Below are 20,989 nucleotides of genomic sequence, written 5' to 3'. Positions count from 1 at the left end.
TGCAGAATGCAGTGAGGACTGCAGCCTGCTGAATCAGAATCTGCCTTTTAAAAAGTCCTCAGGAGTACTGACTGCATCCTAAGAGTGCTGTCTTATCCAGCCCAGAATCCATGTAGGTGGTCAAAGAACTAAACATGGAGTCAGGAGAAACCTGGGTCCCAGCCCTAGTTCTGCTGCTTATGGGCGGTGTAAATTTGCACAAGTCCTTTCTCCTTTCTGGACTCTGTTTTCCCAAATGCTATTTGGGGTCCAGCCCAATGGGCTCAGCATCACACTTGTGTTCTAACATCAAAGCGAGATCTGTAGGTACCCTTTGTGTCAACAGAGGCACTTTGATTTACAGACCAGGGCCTCCCTCTGCCTCATGGATATGTCATCATGGGGTTTGGGAAGCATTTCTTACTGTCACAAAGGCTATGGCGTAAATCCTGACATCCTCCTGACACATCCCAAAGCTTCCATCAGTCCCTGAATACCGAACTGAGCCAGCATCATTAGAGTTCAGCCCTTCTACCTGATCAGGGGTGTATGTAGGGGCTGGGCTGGCTTGACACCTTCCACTCCAGCGCCCCCTCAATGTGCAGTCTCCTGGAGGTGGCCAATCCCCAAATGCCCAGAATCCCAAAAAAGAGGCCATGGATCGTCCCTTCCTAAATACCCAGATGGGGTATTCTGCTTCCTTCAGTCCCTGTAGTTCTGTGCTCTGAACTCTGCCAATAAATGAATCCTGGTATGTTTTATAGTTAAAACAACTCTGCATTCCAAGCGCTAATGCAGCTGACATAATACTGGTTACGAGTGGTTTAACAGGATATTTCCTCTTTATCTGCTATAGGTGAGTGTGTGTGTGTGTTTGTGCTCCACATAAAGTATCATGGAATCCATGTTTCTGCCCACAGTAGGAATCTAAAGCTCAAAGCCAACTGAGAAGTGACTCTTCCTTCCTAAAGGACTTTAAATGCCCTTCCCTTCTCAGAGGCATGATGGAGGGAAAGGAGACCACCCCACCCTCTCCTCGAGTCCACTGAGTGTTCTCTGAGGCTGTAGGCTGCCTACAGGTCCAGGTGCCCATGGACGGCACCCACTGGGCCCTCAGAACCAATGCAGAAGCAGATTGCAGAAAAGTGATCACAGGGTGAGGCTGGTGCGGGTCGGGGAGTGACACATACTCCTCCAGGCTTTGCAGCCAACAGGAGCCTAATAGACAAAGGGGGAGGCCAGGCAGGTCTAGACAGTCCTTCCACTGTCCTTGGAGAAGGGTGTGTGTGTGGGTGTGTCTGTGTGCATGTGAGTGTATGTGTCTGTGTGTGTATGTGAGAGAGTGTATGTGTGTCTGTGTGTATGTGAGTGTGTGTGTCTGTGCATATGTGAGAGAGTGTGTGTCAGTGTGTATGTGTATGTGTGTGTCCGTGAGTTTGTGTGTGTGTATGTGAGAGAGTGTGTGTGTCAGTGTGTGCATGTGTGTCTGTGTGTGGAGTGTTTTAGTTTCCGCTAAATCATCAGGCAGGAGGAGAGACTCGAAGTATTGTCTCAGTGTCGCCATCCTTGTTTACCACGTGTAGTGGGTATTTATTTATATCGATCCGGAGTAAATAGCATAAGGCTTCTTTCCACTCAGGGGGCTAGGGCATTTTGGACAAATTCTCCCTTTGTTCCCCTAAAGGCCTGAGAGAGGGATCAGGGCTCCACATTCCGGTGAGTTTTGCAAACAAAGAGGTCAGCAGCCCGTGCAGGATGCCGCTGTGAGGAGACGGTCTCTCTGGGAAGCCTGCAAAGTGTGAGCTCTGACTGAGTTTGAGGTGGTGACGGCTGCAGGGTTATGACATTCATGGGACAGCTCCAATCTGGCCCCCCAGGCAGAGGCGGGAAGCCGGCCTCCTGAAGTCCTCAGCCGGTGGCGGTCTGCGGCCCGGCTCCCTGCTGTGACAAGTGCTGAGTGTCACTCCACATTACAGGCCAGGACCCAACCGCCCTGACAGCCAGGCTCCTTTCATGGAGTGTGTTCTAATTTCTGCAGCTGGGGGCCCTCTGGGTTTCGAGGACTGGGTCACCTCAATTACGGAGCTGGGGGTTTCTGGAGTGATAAAGGAAAATTCACCCCTCAGCTGTCAGGCTGGGGCCAGGTGTGGCCTGAGACAGTCAACAAGAGGAAATCAAGTTAACCCAGTGGTGTGAGCGTGTCGTCTCGACAAAGGCACCCTGGCTTGTCCCTCTGGGAGGGTGTGCGCCTGGGTTTTAAGAAAGGGATAGGCGTCAGATGGCCTGTTTCCTGCTGCTTCATCTTCAGGATCAGAAACCCAATCATCAGCCAAGCATTCCCTCTGAAATCTCAGATATCGAAATTTGTGGGGTTCAGAAGGCAGGTGTAGGCCTTGGATTGTTGTTGTTCTTAAAAGATTTTCTTTATCATGGTAGAATATACAGGATAAAATTGACCATTCTAAGTGTGTAACTCAATGGTATTATGTACTTTCATGCTGTTGTGTAATCACCACCATCCATCTCCAGAACGTTTTCATCTACTCCAACCAGAACTCTGCACCAGTTAAACTCTAACTCCCTGTTTCCCCCTCTCCAACCTCTTGTAATCACCCTTCCTATTTTCTGTCTCTATGAATTTAGCTACTCTAGGTCCTTCCTATAAGTGAAATCCTTTAATATTTGTCCTTTGAGGTCTGGTTTATTTCATTTAGGATCATGCCTTCAAGGTTCGCCTTTGTTGTAGTATTGTTGTTAAGTCGCTGGGTTGTGTACAACTCTTTTGCGATACCATAGACCGTAGCCTGCCAGGCTCCTCTGTCCACAGGATTTTCCAGGTAAGAATGTTGGAGTGGGTGGCCATTTCCTCCTCCAGGGGATCTTGTCGACCCAGGGATAGAACCCTCGTCTCCAGCATTGGCAGGCAGATTCTTTACCACTGAGCTATCTGGGAAGCCTATGTTATAGCATAGATCCATGAATATAGTAATTCCTTCTCATGAAAGGTTGAATACTATTCCTCTGTATGTACATACCACATTTTGTGTATCCATTCATCTATCCATGGACACTTGGGTTGCTTCCACTTTTTGGCTATTATGAACAATGCAGCTACAAACATGGGTGTGGGAGAATCCATTGGAGGTGCCTTTGGATTCACAATAATGTTAACTCTTCTTCCTCTGATGGGAGGTGGGAGACTCCAGCTTGGGGTTGAGTGAGGCTGCAAAGCTGAGAGCTAGTGCTTGGCAGTTCTTTGGTGGCAGGCAGACTGGGGTGAGGTCCAGGGGAGAGGGTGGGGAGGTACCCATGCACAGAGGCTGAGCTCTGGACTGAAAGGATGACAGTCTCACTGAGGCAGAGGCTGTCCTGTTCCTTTCCTCTCAGAGCAATCCTAGGACATCCTAGCTATTTAGCCACAAATCTCAAAGCCTCCTCACCCACCGTGGGAGGGGAAGGCACAAAGAATAGGACTTTCCACCTGGCCTGTCTGGTTGGGTTGCATTTTTAAAAAAATTAATTCGATGGAGGTATAATTTCCATAAAGCAACTGCTCCGATGTTAAATGTGCAGTTTGATAAGTTCTGACAAACGTATGCATCCACATAACCACCACCCCAATCAAGATACAGACTGTTTCCATCAGCCCAGAAAGTTCCTTCATGCCAAACTGCAAGTTAGCAGCTTCTTTCAGAGCCAAATTGCTGCAGCATCAACAGGGTTAGGGGACTTAGAAAAAGCCCTGGGGGAGGGGTTGGTGTTGGGGGTTCTAGGCTGTGAAACCCTAGATGTCCTTGGCTCTGAGTCACTACAAAAGACACTTATTTTCCTTCCTAATTTTGTAGCCTAAAGACTCCCCAGTAGTCTGGCAAGGGAAATTCTGAACCACAGGAGCCCAAAGCACACTATTTCTTTGGGTTCACTCAACAATTCAAACTCCATTCATTCTACAAGTGTGTCCTGAGCACACTCTTTTGGCCAGGCCTGGGGCTGGGTGTGTCCGTGGCAGGTCAGGGGTGTAGGAATGGGCAGACAGGCAGATGCCGAGACACTGAACAGGATGGAAAGAAAGACGTCTGGGTGGAAATACAAGGTTTGTGTCTTGGGATTTCACAGAGACATGTCATTCTGGTGGGGGACCACCAGGAAGGCTTCTTAGAAGTAGGGGCATTCAGGCCAGCCTTTTCAAGGATGCATAGCTTTTCAATAGAAGGCACAAAAGGGAAGAAAATTCCAGGCTGGGAGGACATCATGTGTTAATAAGGGCACTGAGACATAAAAACTATAATTTCTGATGTAATTTGGGCTTCTCAGGTGGTGCTAGTGGTAAAGAACCTGCTTGCCAATGCCAGGAGATGGAAGAGACACGGGTTTGACCCCTGGGTCGGGAAGATACCCTGCAGGAGGGCATGGCAATCCACTCCAGTATTCTTGCCTGGAGAAACCCATGGACAGAGGAACCTGGTGGGCTACAGTCCATGGGTTGCACAGAGTTGGACACGACTCAAGTGACTTAGCATGCACGCATGCGTGATGTAATTTATTATTATGTACAAACAACTGGACTTGGTGTTTCACATTCAGGATTTTAACAAAAATAAAAGAATAATGATGAGGAGTACCTAATGAGCAAAGGTCTATCAGGTGCAGGATGGCCGAGTGATTGCCCATGTTCACAAAGCATTGCATCTGGACTCAACCCAAGTCTGGATGTTTCTGAAGCCATGTTGTTCTGCTGTTTACTGTACTGCGGGAAGAAACATATGAAAACGGAAGCACAGGCTGCCGCATGCACAGAGGGGAAACAAGAAAGGAACCAGTGTTTCTTTGAATGGTGTTCCAAAGACTGGGAACTTGGGTGGTTCCTCCTTTGGTTCAGATTTGAACTGAGATGGCAGGAGCAATATTACAGTCACAGAAAGAGCTCTGTAAACTCTGTCCCCACACATCTCTGTTTTCTTTTAATGCTGTAGGAAAATCTCATTTACTTAAAACAATGGAGGCTAATTAGCAATATAATTTTTTCCCTATAAACAGTCTTCTTTATACAAAATGGCCCAAAGCAGGCCCACAAAGGTTGCAGGCACAGTTGGCCTGTAATTAACATGACTGTCCAGGAGCAGGCCTTCTAGAGAGTATGCTGGCAGGAGGAATTTCTGCCCTCTTCATTATGGTGAAGCCTCCATTCTTGCTTATACTGTTAGTCCATAGAGAGAGGGGGGTTCTCAAAGTATTACAAACGTCATCTCCCTTTTCTTTACCCTAAATGCCCCACCCCACCTGGAGCTGCCATGGGGGCAGGTTTCCAGGAACTCCTGGGTCTACCTGGCTTTTATCCTTGTCAAGACTTCCCGAGAGGCCACACAGAAGCTGCAGCCGCAACCTAGAGATCTTTGCATTGCATCTGATGCTGAGCTCCCGGGAGAGGCTCTGGGTCCAGAGTCCGGCCGAGCCCTCTCAGTGCCCCAGTCCAGCTCCAAAGTGGGTGGAACAGCAGTCTTGGAGGGCTCGGGAGGCTCAGGCTTCTTAAGTGAGTCTCATTTCCCTACTGCCTTGAAGGATGCTTCTAGAAATGCACGGTCCCTGATGCACATTTCACAGCCCCAGGGCAGCCATGCCACAAGGCACAGCCTTCTTGCACACATACAGATCTGTATGTGTGTGCACACACACCCTCAACCTACACACATGTACACACAGTTTCTTCTCTGCCTCTGGACACCCAGGGCTGGCATATGAGCACATCATGCTTCATTCTCCCCGAACATCTCCAAACCCCTTGAAGTGCACTGAGGGGCAGAGCTGCCATCACGTGGAGAAGCCCCCGGTTGGCAGAAAGCCTCTTGAGTTCCTCAAAGACCAGGCGGTACTGCCCTTCACCCTCCTCTCTGAGTTTGGGGTCTCTGAGTTGCAGAGACATTGAGGGAGCTCTCCCCTGGGACTTGGGACTCCTCCCTGCCAGCTACGCTCCTCCCTTGGCCCACGTGCACACACGGCTACTTCCTTTCTTGACAAAAGTCCATCTCTCTCCAGTTGGGAGTCTGGAGCCAGGCCCTTTGCTCCAAATGCTCCTGGATTTGCAGAGGCCTGCAGCGACCAACGAACAACCTCCCTGCCTTGCCCCTTCTCCTGGGGCAGATGGTGGGGTGGGTGACCCTGGGGACAAACCTCCTTCAGCCCCACATCACATTCTGACCCCCAAACCACAGGCTCCCCCCCGCCAGGCTGCCCCACATATTGGAAGCTCATCACTGTCATGGTTCAGTCTTAAAAGAAATGATTTAACCTCGAAAGCAAGCACAATGTGGCTTTTGACACAGGAGCCAGACGAAGTCTAGCTTTGGCTGTGTGGATCCCCTGATGGCCTGCTCACCGGGGCCTCGCTCTTGACCCAGGAGCAGGAAGCCGGCAGGGTGCAGAGGGTGTGTGGCCTCCGCCCCCCACCCGCCTCCATTCTGCTGCAAGCGAAGCACATTGCAAACGAGAGTATTTTTTCTCCTTGTCAGTGAGCCGTTGCTGTCTGTGTATTCCAGGAGGAGGCCATTACAGGGAGTTAATAGAGTTTTAAATTTGTTTTTAAATTTTATAACGCAATTCATCAAATTCAGCATCTGAGCACAGCATCCATGTTCAGACCAGGCAACATATGTCAAACTGGCCCGAGCTCTCCTCTACCCTTTCCACCACCCACGGCCCCCACCCCCAAATGAGGAAAGGTTAACTCTTTAGGGTAACTGCCAGGCACTGTCCCCAGATGGGGTGGGTAGAAAGGCAGCAGGGTGGGTTCTGGTCTGCCAGGGTCATTCTGGAATTAGCCCATGGAAAGGCTAGTGACTTATCAGATGCTCTGGGCACCTTTCATGGTCAAGCATGATCGAGGCTGCCCTAGGCCTTAGTCACTGGGCTGAGGTGGCTACCTGGGTGTCACTGTGACGTGGTTCTTTCAGACCCACGTCTGTGATGGAGCAGGTGTCAGGAGAACGGGGCCACATGTAGGGCACAGATGTGGAAAGCAAATGGTGAAGTCTGCTGGACAGGACAGATGGGAGCTTATTTCTGCTATTTTTCACCCAGAAGGGTTTCCTTCAAGGATGTGTTCGGCTGGACTTTGGATCACTGTTGTAGCTAGGGAATCTGTTGCTGCTGAGCTGGAAATAAATGAGACTGAAGGGACCACGGTTTTGTAAAGAACATCTCGGATTTCAGGATTTGCAGCAGATCTTCTGTATCATGAACTGCAGCCAATTTTGTCTTTTATTAAGTGTTAATAAGTGACTTTGGTTCTAGGGAAAATTCTGAGATAGACGTTGCTGGCAAGTGAAATCTTGTTGGTCTCAGAGGCAGCTGCAATAAAACAACTTCCTCCTATGGCGCTGGCAGCAGGACCTTCAGCTCATTGGGGGCACAAAGCCAGTGTGTGTGGGGTGGTCCCCTTGCCTAGCACATGGCAGCGGCGGGGTTGTGGGGGTGGCACTCTCAGAACACCTCACCAGTCTGGTCCTGGCCCTGGTCTTCTTTGGAAACCTGCCTGTGGGTAACAGAACTCACAGGGAGGCTGCACCCCAGACCCAGCTATCTGGGCGCAGGTCAGGAGTGGCCACCAGGTGGCAATAACTTGAGGTCACTACTGATTACAGGCCCTGACGTGCTGGTGACAAGGAAGGCGCTTCAGGCAGGCTTCTGCAGAGCCCTAGAAACCATCCTCCGCCACCTCTCTGAGCATCCAGGTACCAACCTGAGCTTTGTACTTCTTGAAGGAAACAGACTGCAAATATAGAGCTAACCCTTCCCTGAAGCTATGCACCCAGTTAAATGTCTTGTACCCATTCCTCAACTCCTGGGGGACTTCTGCCCCATGCTCTGTGCCTTTCCAGCTGGAGGCCCCATGCTCCCAGTCTGCATAGCTTCAGACATCATGCTGCTGTTTTTCACACAAAAAGAGAGGCCAAGAAGGGGTGGGGCCAGCACCCTGCGTGTCCTCGGCTCTCCCGAGCAGATTTGGAAGCAGATGCTGAGGACTGGGCCCAGGTGGGATGTGAGACCGGGGTGGAGCGGGGCTTGGCTGTCGGCAGGGGCAGGGGATGGGCCAGGATGGAGGAAGAACATCTTGAGGTGAGGCAAGTCTTTTTGCATTCAAGGGCTTGCCGGCTTCCAACTTGCTACTTATTGCATTGACAAATATTCCACACGATTGAGGAACTATTTTCCAAAACAAAATGCTGGTATTCATCAGGAGGCGCGGGTTGTGCAGTGTGAACAATTCACTTTCGTTAAGTACCATATGGCCGCTGGTAGGAACACGCTAACATGTTTCAACAGTACAGCTGGGGTAGGGTTCCTTTATTCACCGTGCAGATGGCTCTAATTGACATCTCTCCTAAAACAGGTCTCCAGAATTTCTGTAGGATCATTAGAGTAATTAGTTATTAAATACCATCACCACTTTTAGAGAGAGGGTCTGATCCCTGGCAACGTTCCACCGTGATGGAACTGACAGGTCCCGGCGGAGGACCAGCCGTGGGAGGCACAACGGGAAGGGTGTGTGAGCTCCTCCTTTCGGTGGCAAGGCCACGGGAGGACAAAGACTATCACTAATTCCAGAGTAGCCCCGGGGAGAGGACTCAAGACACCAGAGGGCTCTGGACCAGGGCTCCAGAGCCATGCTCATCTGTTCTTTAGCTGCGAAACCACGCAGCATTAATCACTCAGTCTCAGTTTGTTCTTCCCTTAAATGGGACACTGCATGGGGGATCATGCTGGGTCTGTGGGAAAGAGAGGGGTCCTGGGAATCCACGTGCACCTAGGAGTTCTTCCGAAAAGTAAATACATGTATGGCTATTTGCAATATGGGTTGAGGAAATAGCCTTCACTCTGAGCTCTTTCCTCATTGATCGAGGGTTAATAGCATGACATTATTAGTTTAATTTCACAGTCTAATCAGTTTCCTGCATTATTGATCGGAGGACTTGGAGCAATTGCAATTTTGTAAAACTCTCGGCTGAGGGAATAATGCTAGGAGGCTCTCAAGCTCCCGGGTCACACAAAGGCGTGCCTGGCCTCAGCACACAGCTGACCTGACAGAGGCCACGCCATCCACAGGTAAACTGCTCTCCACTGCTGGACCACTCGGAGGATCGGCGTTTCCAAACCCCACAGAGACTACAACCCACCATCAGAAGTGGAGACCAGCCTCGGAGAAAGCCCCTCTCCCAGGCAACACTGGAGCCCAAATCCACCTTGAATGCCATTCTGAGCCCCCAGCCGGCCTGGGGCTTCATTGTTAAACACCCCCCGTCAGCAGGGCCCCATCTGTGCGATGGAATTTTTTTTTTTTGTCACTTTTTCAAATCAGAATAGAAACAATTTTTAGTCTATAATTATCATTTCTTTTCTCAACAGACAAATGTTTCCTTTTAAATTGTAGGGCGGAAAAAGCAAAGAACAACATTTTAAACCAAAAAGAAAGACTAAAATTAATTTCCTCTTTACAGAAAAATAAAATACAACAGCTCTAAGAAGCCAGGTTTTTCTTTTTTCCCAAAAGAGCAACAAAAGCAACAGTGCATTCACTGCCAGTACTAATGCCCGTTTTTAAGAGGCAGGTCCTTGAGGGGTAGTAGTGACGGAGTCTGCAGACCTGTCTCTGGGGTCAGTCCTTGGACTTGATCTCTTGAAGGAGGCTGGGCTGCTGCTAACACTGGAGATCACTTGGGATGAATCATTCAAAGCCCCCAGATCAGAGAGCCAACTCAGGACTGAGGGTCTCAGGAGTCAGGGGCAAGGCCTGGGGTTGACCAGTTGGCCCTCAGTTTCCTCATCTCTGAAATGGGATTTTACATTTTCTATTTACATCTTACAGACTTATTAGGAGGATCCTCTGGGCAAAGTGCTTTGTGACCCTGAAGCATTGAACAAATCCTGCTGCTTTCACCATGTAGCTGAGACTAGTCAGACCCACCGTTAAGAGAGAAAGCTTCCTCTGCCAGCGAGCTCCTCTGTCTACTTAGAAAAACCAGGTGGCTTTTCCCGGGTCCCCACCACATCCCAGCCCGCACGCTCGGCCAGCGTGCAGCAGGAGATCGATGAACAGGCCGGCATTTACTGAGTGCCCCCTCAGTGCCAGGTTTGGATGGGGGAGAAACAGTCTGCCTTTGAGATGCTGAAGAGCAGTTCACTGCGGCCGGTACAGAGCCTATTCCGGTGAGGAAGCGGCTTCCTCTGGGTGAGGAGAGTCAAATACTCCCTAGTCCACGTTAAGCAGTTTGGTTTCAGAATCGGCCAACGGAGGGTGAAGACAGCTCAACTCTCCTGGCACAGGGCTGTCCCCAAGCCCACCCTCCAGCCTCCTCAGTAAAGAAGGGGGCACAACTCACATCCACCAACGCGCTCTCCCAGTTCAGTGCAGTGACTGCTGACCCCACACTCATTCCTCGGCATAAACCCCTTCAGGGTCTTGCCATTACTCAGGGCTGTGCTGGTCGAGGTTTAACTGCCAGCTCTGGCAGAAGTGGAGGACAAAACAACAGAACCAGCTATACCCTGGTTCCTAGCGTCTGTGAGTCTCTGTTGTATAAACATCCCCACTTCAATTTCAAGCTACCAACAGGATGTCACAGAATGGAGAGCTGGGCTCTTGGGAGTCACCAAGCCTGCTGGAGCTCATCACACCCACCAGACTGGATGGGGTATATGGAGGGTAGGGCCACAGAGATACTGCTCCAAGGCTGCTGCTGCTGCTCTGTGACCAGGAAGACCCCACGCCATCACGCAGCAGGGGGCAGAGCTGGCCAGCACACCGCTGCTCCCCATCTCTCCCTACTCTGATCCCCAGTGGCTTTGATCCATCAGATCACATCCAAGCACCTCACCTGGCATCCAAGTCTTTTTGCACCAGGCACCACCTCAGCGTGCACACCAGACTCTTGTCCCTCTGTCCCCACAAAGCCCCCTGAGCCAGCCTCGCTGTCTCCTCATGGTTCCCAGTCACACCTGGGATGCTCCTGCTCACAAGGTTCCCTCTGCCTGGCACCACCCCCCGACCCCGCTGCACTCCCTGATCAAACTCTGCCTGAACTCTTCCTCTGATCGCCCCCAGCTCCCTGCACCTGTTGGCAGTGATCCCCGAGTGCCCCCAGCCCCCCCTGCCTGATGGCACTCACTGTGCACCTTCCTGGTGGAGCAAGGACTTTGGGCTTGCTGCTGCTCAACGGATCCGCACTCTTCATGGTGGGCTCCCGATTCAAGGTTCTTCCTGCCCTGACTTTAGTCTCTGACCTTTGAAAACTCCCTCTCAAGGAAGCAGAGGAGGCCAAGCCTTAGTGTCCAAGGTCTGTGCTTCCAACGACAAAATGACCACGGGCCCAAAGACTCACTTGCCACAGCCGGGCAGGGCTGGAGAGATGGCTGGTTTCCACAGGGAGGGAGCTTAGTGGCTGCCCCGGCCGCAGTGAGACTGTCGTGGCAGGACAGGCAGGGCCTTGTGGCAGAGACACTGGATCCCTATAATGACCCCAAACAGGTGGAAAAAAGCAACTGGGTGTCCTGCATACCTGATAGCTTTCTAAAAATAGGCGGTGGGCCTTGGCTCCGCAGGCTCGCCTCTGGGTAGGGGCCGGGGCTGGTGGCTATTTGATCACTAAACTTCAGAGGAGCGAGGCAAGTTTCAGCTGGTTCTATACCTTGCCCTCCCCACCAGGCTGAAGCAAGCTCGGCCCTGGGGTCCTGGGCCTGCCCATCACCTCCTACACAGCCCTGCCCCACCTCCCGGGGAAGGACGAAGGCAGACCGGCCAGGGCAGATGCCAGCGGGCTCCGGGCACCATTTCTTCTTGGCCAAGCGACCCGGGCACAGAGACATTCTCCTCAAACCAAGGCGCTGACAGCATCGAACAGAAATGTCACGGTCTGAAGCCACGTGGCGTAGGAGGAAGCAAGAAAAGAAGAGAGGAATTCTCCAGGCTGAGCCCCAGAGGTCTCCTCTGTGGGGCCAGGCAGAGGGGCAAGGGGTGGGTAGCAGAACAAAGGGAGCACTCTTTCCTTTCGGGGGCAGGCTGCGCCTTCTGCAGTTCCCCAGCCCTGTCTCCTCTGGTCCTTCCTCCCTCCTCCGTGTCTAGACGGAATATTCCTGGCAGCCTTAAGTCGTGCATTTGGCCTCTGGTCCCCAAGGCCTGCACTGTGGCCACACCTGGGTGCTCCACTGGCTCAGGGAAATCTCTTAAAAACAAATCCCACCAGAGAATCTAAAAAAGAGTGAGTAGATGTATATGGATAACTGGTTCACTTTTCTGTACAGCAGAAACTAACACAATGTGGTAAATCAACTATATTGCAATAAAAATTAATTTAAAAAAATCCCACTCATTAAAAGGCACAGTGTGGATTCTCAGAGGCCAGAATGCCAGCACATTTTGGCAATCACTAAGTCACCCAGCTGAGAACCAGTCTGAGAAGGTTAACGTGAAACATTATAGGGACTAAAATTACTTCCAAGGTAGATCCTTGGTGAATATAAACTGTCCCCCTCACCGACCCCACACGGTTGGAATACCACCTTTCTAATCCTTTCAGTGAGAGGCAAGGAAACTGGGAGGCCTGTGGTTTCCTGGAACATTTTCATACCAAGGTGCTCCTCTCCCTGTGAAGTTCTTTGGAGACTCTTTTAAGCACGACTTTCTTACCAGGTCTTGGGAGGGACACAGAGCATTGCTTATTCTGAAGATATTGCAAGGCCAGCAAAGGAATGGCGCAGATAGAATGAGAGGGATTCCCAACACTGCCTGTCCTCCTGATGGCCCCCAGCCCCTCTCAGCCCCCAGTCCCTTTTGACCCTAACCCCTCCCTCTCCTGGCTGAAGACCACAAGCATGCTTCCCCTCACTCTCCGTACCGAGATCATATTGCTGAAATGTGATGCTTGGCCCACTGACCTGCCAGCCGCGCAGCTACCCTCGCACCAGGGCCCCGCGAGTCCCCACGCACGAGCCATGAACATCTATCACCGTGGCTCGGTAGCTGCGGCCCCGCCGTGCCCCTTGGCACCTCTTACGCGTCCCGGGCGGTGCAGCGTCTCCTCTTCCTCAGCCCCTCTGAGCACCCATTTCTGGATGGAGCCCAGGCAGACCCGGCTAGCACCCATGCCACCGTGGTGTCATCTGCCCTTCTGGCCAACTTGGGGCTCGGCAGAGTGGAAAGAGATGTAGATGAGGACCCGGGCACTGAGGAGCCAGACACTGGGTTTGGGCGGGGGCTGCCACTCCCTGGCAAACACATGAGATGGGGAGCAGGTCACAAGTCACCTCCCCAACTCTTGCATCGCTTCCTTCTCTGCAAAATGGGAAGAATTGGAGCCACTCTACCTACCTCACGGAGGTGTTGCTGGGAGCCAAAGAAATGCCAGCTGGGGAAGAAATTTGGAAGAGTGCTAGTCAAAAAGTTCATTATCGTTACAGAGCAGGGCTGAAGGTGTCCAGGCCAGCTCCCCCACGGGGCAGCGAATCCTTTCTTTATGAGATGAGTACTTACTTCAAGGTTTCTGCTCCCTCTTTGCTAGTAGGAATCGCAGGATCCTTGCCAAGTCTAAGCAGTACAAAGAGCAAATAATCACTTGGATGAGAGAAGCCTGTTGAAATGCGTCTTTGCTGGGCACAAGGTTCGGCTGGCAGTTTGGCCTGAAAAATCAGCACCCCTGCTCAGCTCATTGGCTCTCACAGGGAGATGGACTAAGCTAGACTCTGACGTTTCACAGTTCCCACTACGGACCCTGCACACAGTAGGGCTTCAGACAACACTGGTCAAGCTGATTACTGCAGAGGCAGCTGGAAGTGTGAGAGGGCGAAGCCCTGTCCATTCAAATTGGAGACTCAGTAACATGAGGCAAGGAGAAAATCCAAAATCAGACAGGACTTGAGGCTGTAGTGGGTGGGGCTGTTCATTCTGCAGCCTTATGGCTGAAAGGGATTTTGGGGGGTGGGGGAGCAGGGGGAGGGTGGAATTAACATACTTACTGTATTATGTTGCAGCAGTGATAAGACTAAAATTTAGGATTTTCTTAATGAGACTCCTGCATTCACTGGTTTTCCTTATCAGCACTGGCAAGAACCATAGTTTAGCATTTCTGTTCTCTGCTTTAGAATGGAAGGAGGATCACGGGAGGGATTTGAAAACTTGCTTCAGAGAATAACTCTATGCACCCTTTTTGCTCTCCCAGCAGAATGCGGGTCCTCCGCCCCTGGTCCTCTCCAGATGCACTGAGCTCTGGATCCAGGCGACAAGCTTTCCCAGTTTGGAGTTTGTGGAATGAAGTGCACGTTGGGGCTGGGGAGGGAACCAGTGGAAGTTAGAATGCCAGGCAGTTCGAAGTGCCTCTGCCCTCTCTCTCCTGCCCTAGGCTCAGGAAACCATCCTCCTTTCCCACCAAGTGTCCATAACCACCCCTGAGGGGCAGGTACACGGGTTCTAATGCTAGGCTCTCAGAGACAGCTCTAATGCCTGCCATGGGGTCAGCTCTTTAAGGACTGCAATCGAGACAGTGACAAAGTCAAGGCCATACCACAGGTCCCCACATCTACGTGGCACTTGCTGCCTCTGGGCGGTTGTGGGGACAGAGCCACACACCCCTTTAACGGGTGTGCATCCTGGTGCTTAGAGATGGGAGCTTGTACTACCTAGAGAAAGCTGACACTATAGTCAGAAATAGAAGCTGGGGGTCAGGACTTTAGGCTGGGGTTGGAGGAGACTAGACCCCTTCCCAGGTCTGGGCTTCAGGTTCCTCCTCTTGCACTCCAGATCCTTGGAGCCCCTGGAAGTAGCCAGCCCACTCTGCAGGGGGACCTGAAAGGCTTGCCTCACCTTCACATACCACCCACTTGGCTGACTATCCAAGCCTGCAAAAAAGCATATTTTTTTTTGCAAAAAAACATTTTTTAAATCAGATTTCAAAACAGTGAAAATTCCAGTCCACCCAGAGATGAGGAAGAGCCATCCTTCCTTTATCTTCAACATAGTCACAAGTCAAGAACCTTAGAACAAGTAAAGTGGATGGCTTTGTAGTGCAGAAGTTCCCTGGTCACAGGACAGTCCCAGCATCCTTATTTGTAGCCTCTGAATGCTTCCTCTGCACACAGTTCGAACAAGCAGATCCTCAGCAGGAGAGGGGGTGCTGCTGCCTCAGGTAAGACAGGGATCAGAGCAAGTTTAATGGGCCAGAATGAGAAGAGAGGCAGAAACATGGAGAACAGGGGCACAACCCAGGCAAGCACAGCAGCCTTGGGGCCTTCAGATCAGGGGCAACTCTCCTAACTGCTTCCATGGGCTGGACCCCAGAGCATCATGGCATCACTGCAGACTAAATGATATTCTTAAAGCCACAGAGTTTGGAATTCAACAGAGCCTGTGTCCTGACTCTGATATTTATCATCTGTGTGTCCTTGAGCAGTTGGCTTGAGCTCTTGGAGCTTCTGTCTCCTCCTAAGCAGTGGGAGCACCCACTCTCAGCTGTGGGGAGGTGACTGCTGTCAGATGCTTTGAGGACCCTGCGTGGGCCATGCAGAGAATGTGCGCTGAAGTCCAACAGGCCTGGGAAGAGGGGAGTGTGTGAGCCTGCCCTTCAGAAGGATTTACCCAATGTGGTTAAGATAAGAAGAAAGTTAGGGTTTCACTGCGAGTGAAAGTGGCAGAGAGAAGCCCCAGAGGAGAGCAAGGGGAAGCATGGGCGGGCATGAAGACAGGCACCCGCGTGCCATCACCGATGGGTGCCAGGCCCTACATAAGGTGCTTGATGTGTGACCGGATCCCATCCTCCCACCCGGGCTGTACCTCTTACAAAACACCACTTTACAGATGAAGGAGCTCATACAGGAGTGAAGACACTTTCCTAACTTAGGAAGCTGGGTCAGTGGGATCCAAATACAGATTTATCTGAGTGCAAAGCCAGTTTCTCAACCCCTACCAGGCACAGGGAGGAAGTGGGGTGGGTGGGTGCTGAGCTTCACAGAAAGCCCATGGGGGGCTGGGGGAGGCATTTGCAGACACCTGGGAGGAGGTAGAGGCAGAGAGGAGCAGCTGCTGGGCCTGAGGCTAGCAAACAGGCAACAAGGCGGGCGGCATGGACAGTTGCAGTGTACCAGGGAGAAGGCCTGATCCCCAAACTCCTGTGAAGTCTGAGTGTCAGTCCTGCCTGAGGTTTGTGACCTTTTTGTAAAATTAATTAATTAATTATTTTTGGTTGCACTGGGTCTTTGTTGCTGCACGATGGCTTTCTCTTTCTTTAGTTCTGGTGAGCAGGCTGTTCGTTGCAGTGGCTTCTCTAATAGTTACCCAGTGGCATGTGGAATCTTGGAGCAGGGATCGAACTGGTATCCCCTGCATTGTCAGGTGGATTCTTAACCACTGGATCACCAGGGAAGTCCTGTGATATGTTTGACGGGAAAGCAAGTCCACATGGAAACTTCCAACACATGAACCTCTTTGCTCCAAGGCTGCTCTATAAAAGTCCTTTCTCTTCCTCCTGCAGGTAGGGCCAGACAGGAGGTCTTGGGCCCACAGCCTTCTCCAGGGGTCCTTCTGGGTTGCAGAAAGGAGGGTCCTCTGGGGGAGCCCCCTGCATTAACCCCCTCCTCCACTACACACCCCAGCCCCAGGATCCTTGACCCAGATGGCTGACAGGGAAGAGGACAGACGGAATCCTCCATCATAAACTCTTCTAATTCTCATCACCTGGATTGTGTACCCAGCAGAGAAACATACCTACAAAGAAAATGCTGGCATGAGGGAGAGGAACCTTTGTAAAATGCTGGCAGTGATCAGAATTTGTATCCAGAGAAAAATGACAATTGTGAAAACCTATATACAACCTGAACTCTAGTTTATGATAATGTAACATTTCCAGCAATAATATTCGGGGAGGAAAGAGAGATGAAAATGAACTGAACTTTATTCGGGGATCTCATTTCTATCAGTCCCGTTCCTTTTGCTAAAATACGGAAATCTCTATAATGAGGATTTGTGTTGTCCTAAGGAAAAAAAATGTGTGAAAAATTGACCTTACTAGCATGGGAAAACTTTTATATGCTGTAATACAGAAGTTTGTTTCCCCTTAAGAGTGGAGGTATGTAAATAGCTCACTGAAAGAAAAGATGTGTAATTAATCACCAGCGTCTATGCTTCCCAGTGCACTCGTGATGGTCTCACGGTCTCCTCAGGATCCAGGGAGCAGAAGTCAGGGCAGTGACCTGGCCTTGACCACCAGCAAGGGGTGGGGGGTGTGCTAGAGAGCGCACTCTTTGGATTCTAGCACATGCAGACAGGCATGCTCTGTGCTCTCCCCATCACCCACATCCAAGGCTTTAATTGGCTTTATGTGGTCATTGAATCAGAGAAGGGCAGACTGAAAGGCCCCTGTGGGCTTCTCTCCCTCCAGCCCTTCCATTTCACAGATTAGGACTCTGAGGTCCTGGGAGACACAGGCACTTGGCCTAGATGTCATGAACTGCAGAGGCCAAGCTTGGGAAAATTACCACAACGCACACCCTCACCCAGTACCCAATTCCCAGGGGGGCATCTGGCCCTCCCTGGGCTGAAGTGTGTTGATGGAGAGCTTCGCCCTCCCCTGGAGTGGCCGCTGATCTCCTTTAATGAGACGTAGAGACCTTCAGTTCCATCCTGCAACTCCCTTACCTGGTTTTTCTCCCAGGTGGGCAATATTGAGAGGTGATTTTAAAAATTTATTTATTAATTTTTCCTTCTTGGCTGTGGCATGTGGGATCTTATTTCCCCGACCAGGGACCGAATCTGTCCATCTTGCACTGGAAGCTCAGAGTCTTAACCACTGGACCAGTAGGGAAGTCCCTTGAAAGGTGATGTAATGCTGACAAACCCCTCTGCTGATAACCCTCAGGCAGGGTGACACCCTGGTCCTGTCATGGGGCTGGCTTGGGCTGGCTGAGTGCTGAGCAGCTGTCCAGAGGCCGTGGCCCACTGGTCATCAGGGAGTTAACAGAGGGCATTTTCTGGGGCTTAGCTAGCAAGTGGGAATGCCCTAGGCTGGGAGTAGGGGGAGGGGGAGGTTTGGGGAGAGGTCAGGGGACAGGGGCCCTGAGGATCTCAAAGATTGAGGAGGTTTGAGCAGGAGCTTGCTGCAAACAGGGTCTTGGATGGGGCTTTGGGGATGGATGGAAGAGGTCTGACGGCAGTACAGGAGCAGAGCGTGAGGTCGGCTGGCCCAGGGCGGGGGTCCATGCGTCCCCCTGGGCAACTGCAGCTCCCCCCAGAGCCTCTGCGCACAGGATGCTTAGAGCCTCTAAACAGCCCTGGGCCCTGAAAGCCCATCTCAGGGCACTGTGCACAGGACCCCTGAGATGAGCTCCCAGTTCACTTGCTGCCTGCTGGCTCTGGCCCTCACTGGGCTCACAGGCCAGGCCTCTCCCTGCACCCAAGAGCCACTAATCAAAGAAAACGTGGCTCTAGGAGCTGAAGGGGATGGGACACTTTGATTCCTGACTTGCTCTTAGCATCTCAGCTCCACAAACTACCCAGGAGTCACTCTCTTGGGGCACAGTCACTGGCTCCAGGATCTGGGGGCAGGAGAGGGGAGGGGAACAGCTGTGGGTGGGGTGGGACTGAGCTGGGAGTGACTGCGGAGGGTGGTCTGTTGCCAGGGCCCAGGACCACAGCCACGGGTTGGGTGGGCAGCTCTGGCTGGGCATGAGAGCAGGGCACAGACAGTGACTGGTGGAGGCTAAGAGGTTTTCCAGCCACTGGTGCAGGCCCAGAGGGTGCCAAGGTGCAGGGCATGGCACTCCAGGGTGGCTGAACTGGGGGCTGGGTCTGGGGGGAGCCCACCCAAGGATGGAGGAGATGCAGAGAGTCAGTGGAGTCCCCTTAGGAGGAAAATGGAAACCACGAGTCTGGTATCCACTCTGTCTGCATGTGGAAGAGATGCGAGAAGAACTTGGAAAGGCTGATAATTTCAAATTTTCTATATATTGAGTTCTTTTTAAAAATTTCTGTCAATCTGCTCATCTTGCTAAGTTTAAAGAAAAAAGAAGTCTGCAAATGGCAGGCCCCTGGACCAGAAGAGAGAAGCTAAGAAAGAGTGCTACTTGCCCTGGCCCTTGGACACCAGAGCACAGGAGACATGCCCAGCACACTCTGCATGCCTCCTCCCTGTGGCCTTGTGGCCTCAGATCCACGAAGCAGCTGAACTGGAATAGACAGAGGCATGGCAGTCCCCAGACCCCCGGCCCACTCTGCCTCTTGCTCCCTAAAGCCCTACCATCCACTACACTCAGAGCCATAAATGTGGATGCTCATAGGTCAGGAGACCAGGCCCTGCTGACTCACCTGAGACCAGACTGTGAAGGCCTGGAAAGCGGGGGTTCTATGACTAATTCCTCCCCAGCTTCCCCAGGGCCCAAGCCAGGCCTTGACCAGGGTCCTGGTGGATTTGCTGATTGGCCAACTGGCCCAAGGTCTACCCACTTCCCAGGCCCCAGCTTGTAAAAAGCTTGAGTCCTAAAAAGTCCACTGGGGATCTGTGGCTGGTAACTCACATTGTACTTGCTTGCAGAGTCAAAGCTGTCCGTAGTCATGGGCCTGTCTGGCTCCACCATGGAGGCTGAGATCATAATCTAGCTCGCTGAGGGAATCAAAGCCCAGGTCTGTCCCGAGGGAGGGGGTGGGCAGGCTGGATGGGAGGACGAAGAGAGGGAAGAGGTCCCCCTTGTTTCTTGGTGCTGGTGATGAGTTTGGCCAATTTTGCATTCATATGTGTGCGTGTGTGTAAGTGTGTAAGTCTAAAGGTAGACTTGTTGAAATCAACAAATCTGAAAACAGTGACACTTGACCTTGATAAGTGCAATTGCCAGGCTGCATGCAGGGGGTGCTGTGTGACCAGATGCTCCCGGTCAGACAGTAGCTGCCCATGGCCCTAGAAGCAAGGGTCTCCCAGAAGGGAGACCCTGTCTTGGCTTCTCTGCCCACTTCCTCTACTGCTCTGCTGGCCAGGCTGGACAAGACAGGAGGGATCCATATGTTACCTTGAATCCCAGGTCCAGGAGCCTTGGAGTTATGCTAAGTGAAATAAACATGGATCTAAAGAGCACTTGGGGGCTTCCCTGATGGCTCAGTGGTAAAGAATCCGCCTGCCAATGAAGGAGATGCAGCTTCTTCCCCTGATCCGGGAAGATCCCACAGGCCACAGAGCAACTAAGCCCGTGTGCACAACTATTGAGTGTGTGCTCTAGAGGCCCTTCTCCTCAACAGGAGAAGCCACCTCAATGAGAAGCCTGCACACCACAACTAGAGCTTAGCTCCTATTTGCTGCAACTAGAAAAAAGCCTGCCCAGCAGTGAAGACCCAGCCCAGTCAAAAATAAACAAAGAAATAAAACTATGCAAAAACAAAGAGCACGTGGAGGGCAGAGAGCTCATTTAAGCCCTGATTGACATGACTGCATGTTAGAGCAAGTTCATAGATGGTGCTCAACAAAACCACACCCATAATAAAGGAAATAAGTCAGAGAAAGACAAATACTGTATGATATCACTCACACGTGGAATCTAAAACAATGCAAACTATGGAATATAACAGAAAAGAAGCAGACTCACAGATATAGAGAACAAACCAGTGGTTACCAGTGAGAAGAGATGAGGTAGCGGGGCAAAAGAGGGGTAAGGGATTAAGAGACACAAACTATTAGGTATAAATGAGCTGTAAGAATATATTGTATAGCATGGAGGATATAGCCAATATTTCATAGCCATAAATGGAGTATACCTTTAAATATTGTGAATCACTATATTGTACACCTGTAATATATAATACTGTACAACAACTATACTTCAGTAATAATTTTAAGAATAAAAACACTAAAGGTAATGGGGGACCAGCTCCGTGTTGTTCAGCTCTGTGTCTGTTAAGGCCAGGGCTTGGGCAGTCAGACCAGAGCTTATAGTTTGAGGCTTGCAACTGATCATTTACCTTGTCAAGAAAGCATGCTTGTGGGGGATAAATATC

At 51.2% G+C, this 20,989-nt stretch overlaps 1 protein-coding gene across 4 annotated transcripts in view; it reads right to left on the bottom strand.

The window, feature by feature from the left end:
* Positions 1 to 20,989, bottom strand: part of KLHL29 (kelch like family member 29) — a 326,752-nt gene that overhangs the window by 171,706 nt on the left and 134,057 nt on the right. For 2 of the 4 annotated variants that reach the window (XM_043917263.1, XM_043917264.1), the window contains exon 1: positions 11,139 to 11,332. The exons of the other annotated variants lie outside the window; for them this stretch is intronic. In XM_043917263.1, the coding sequence (XP_043773198.1) occupies positions 11,139 to 11,204 (66 nt within the window). In that variant the 5' untranslated portion in view covers positions 11,205 to 11,332. Of the gene's footprint in view, positions 1 to 11,138; positions 11,333 to 20,989 lie in introns of those variants that run through there. 4 annotated transcript variants of the gene reach the window in all.

The sequence above is a fragment of the Cervus elaphus genome, chromosome 11 (genome assembly GCF_910594005.1).
Source record: "Cervus elaphus chromosome 11, mCerEla1.1, whole genome shotgun sequence".
NCBI lineage: Eukaryota > Metazoa > Chordata > Mammalia > Artiodactyla > Cervidae > Cervus > Cervus elaphus.
This window is presented reverse-complemented; position numbering and strand designations above follow the sequence as displayed.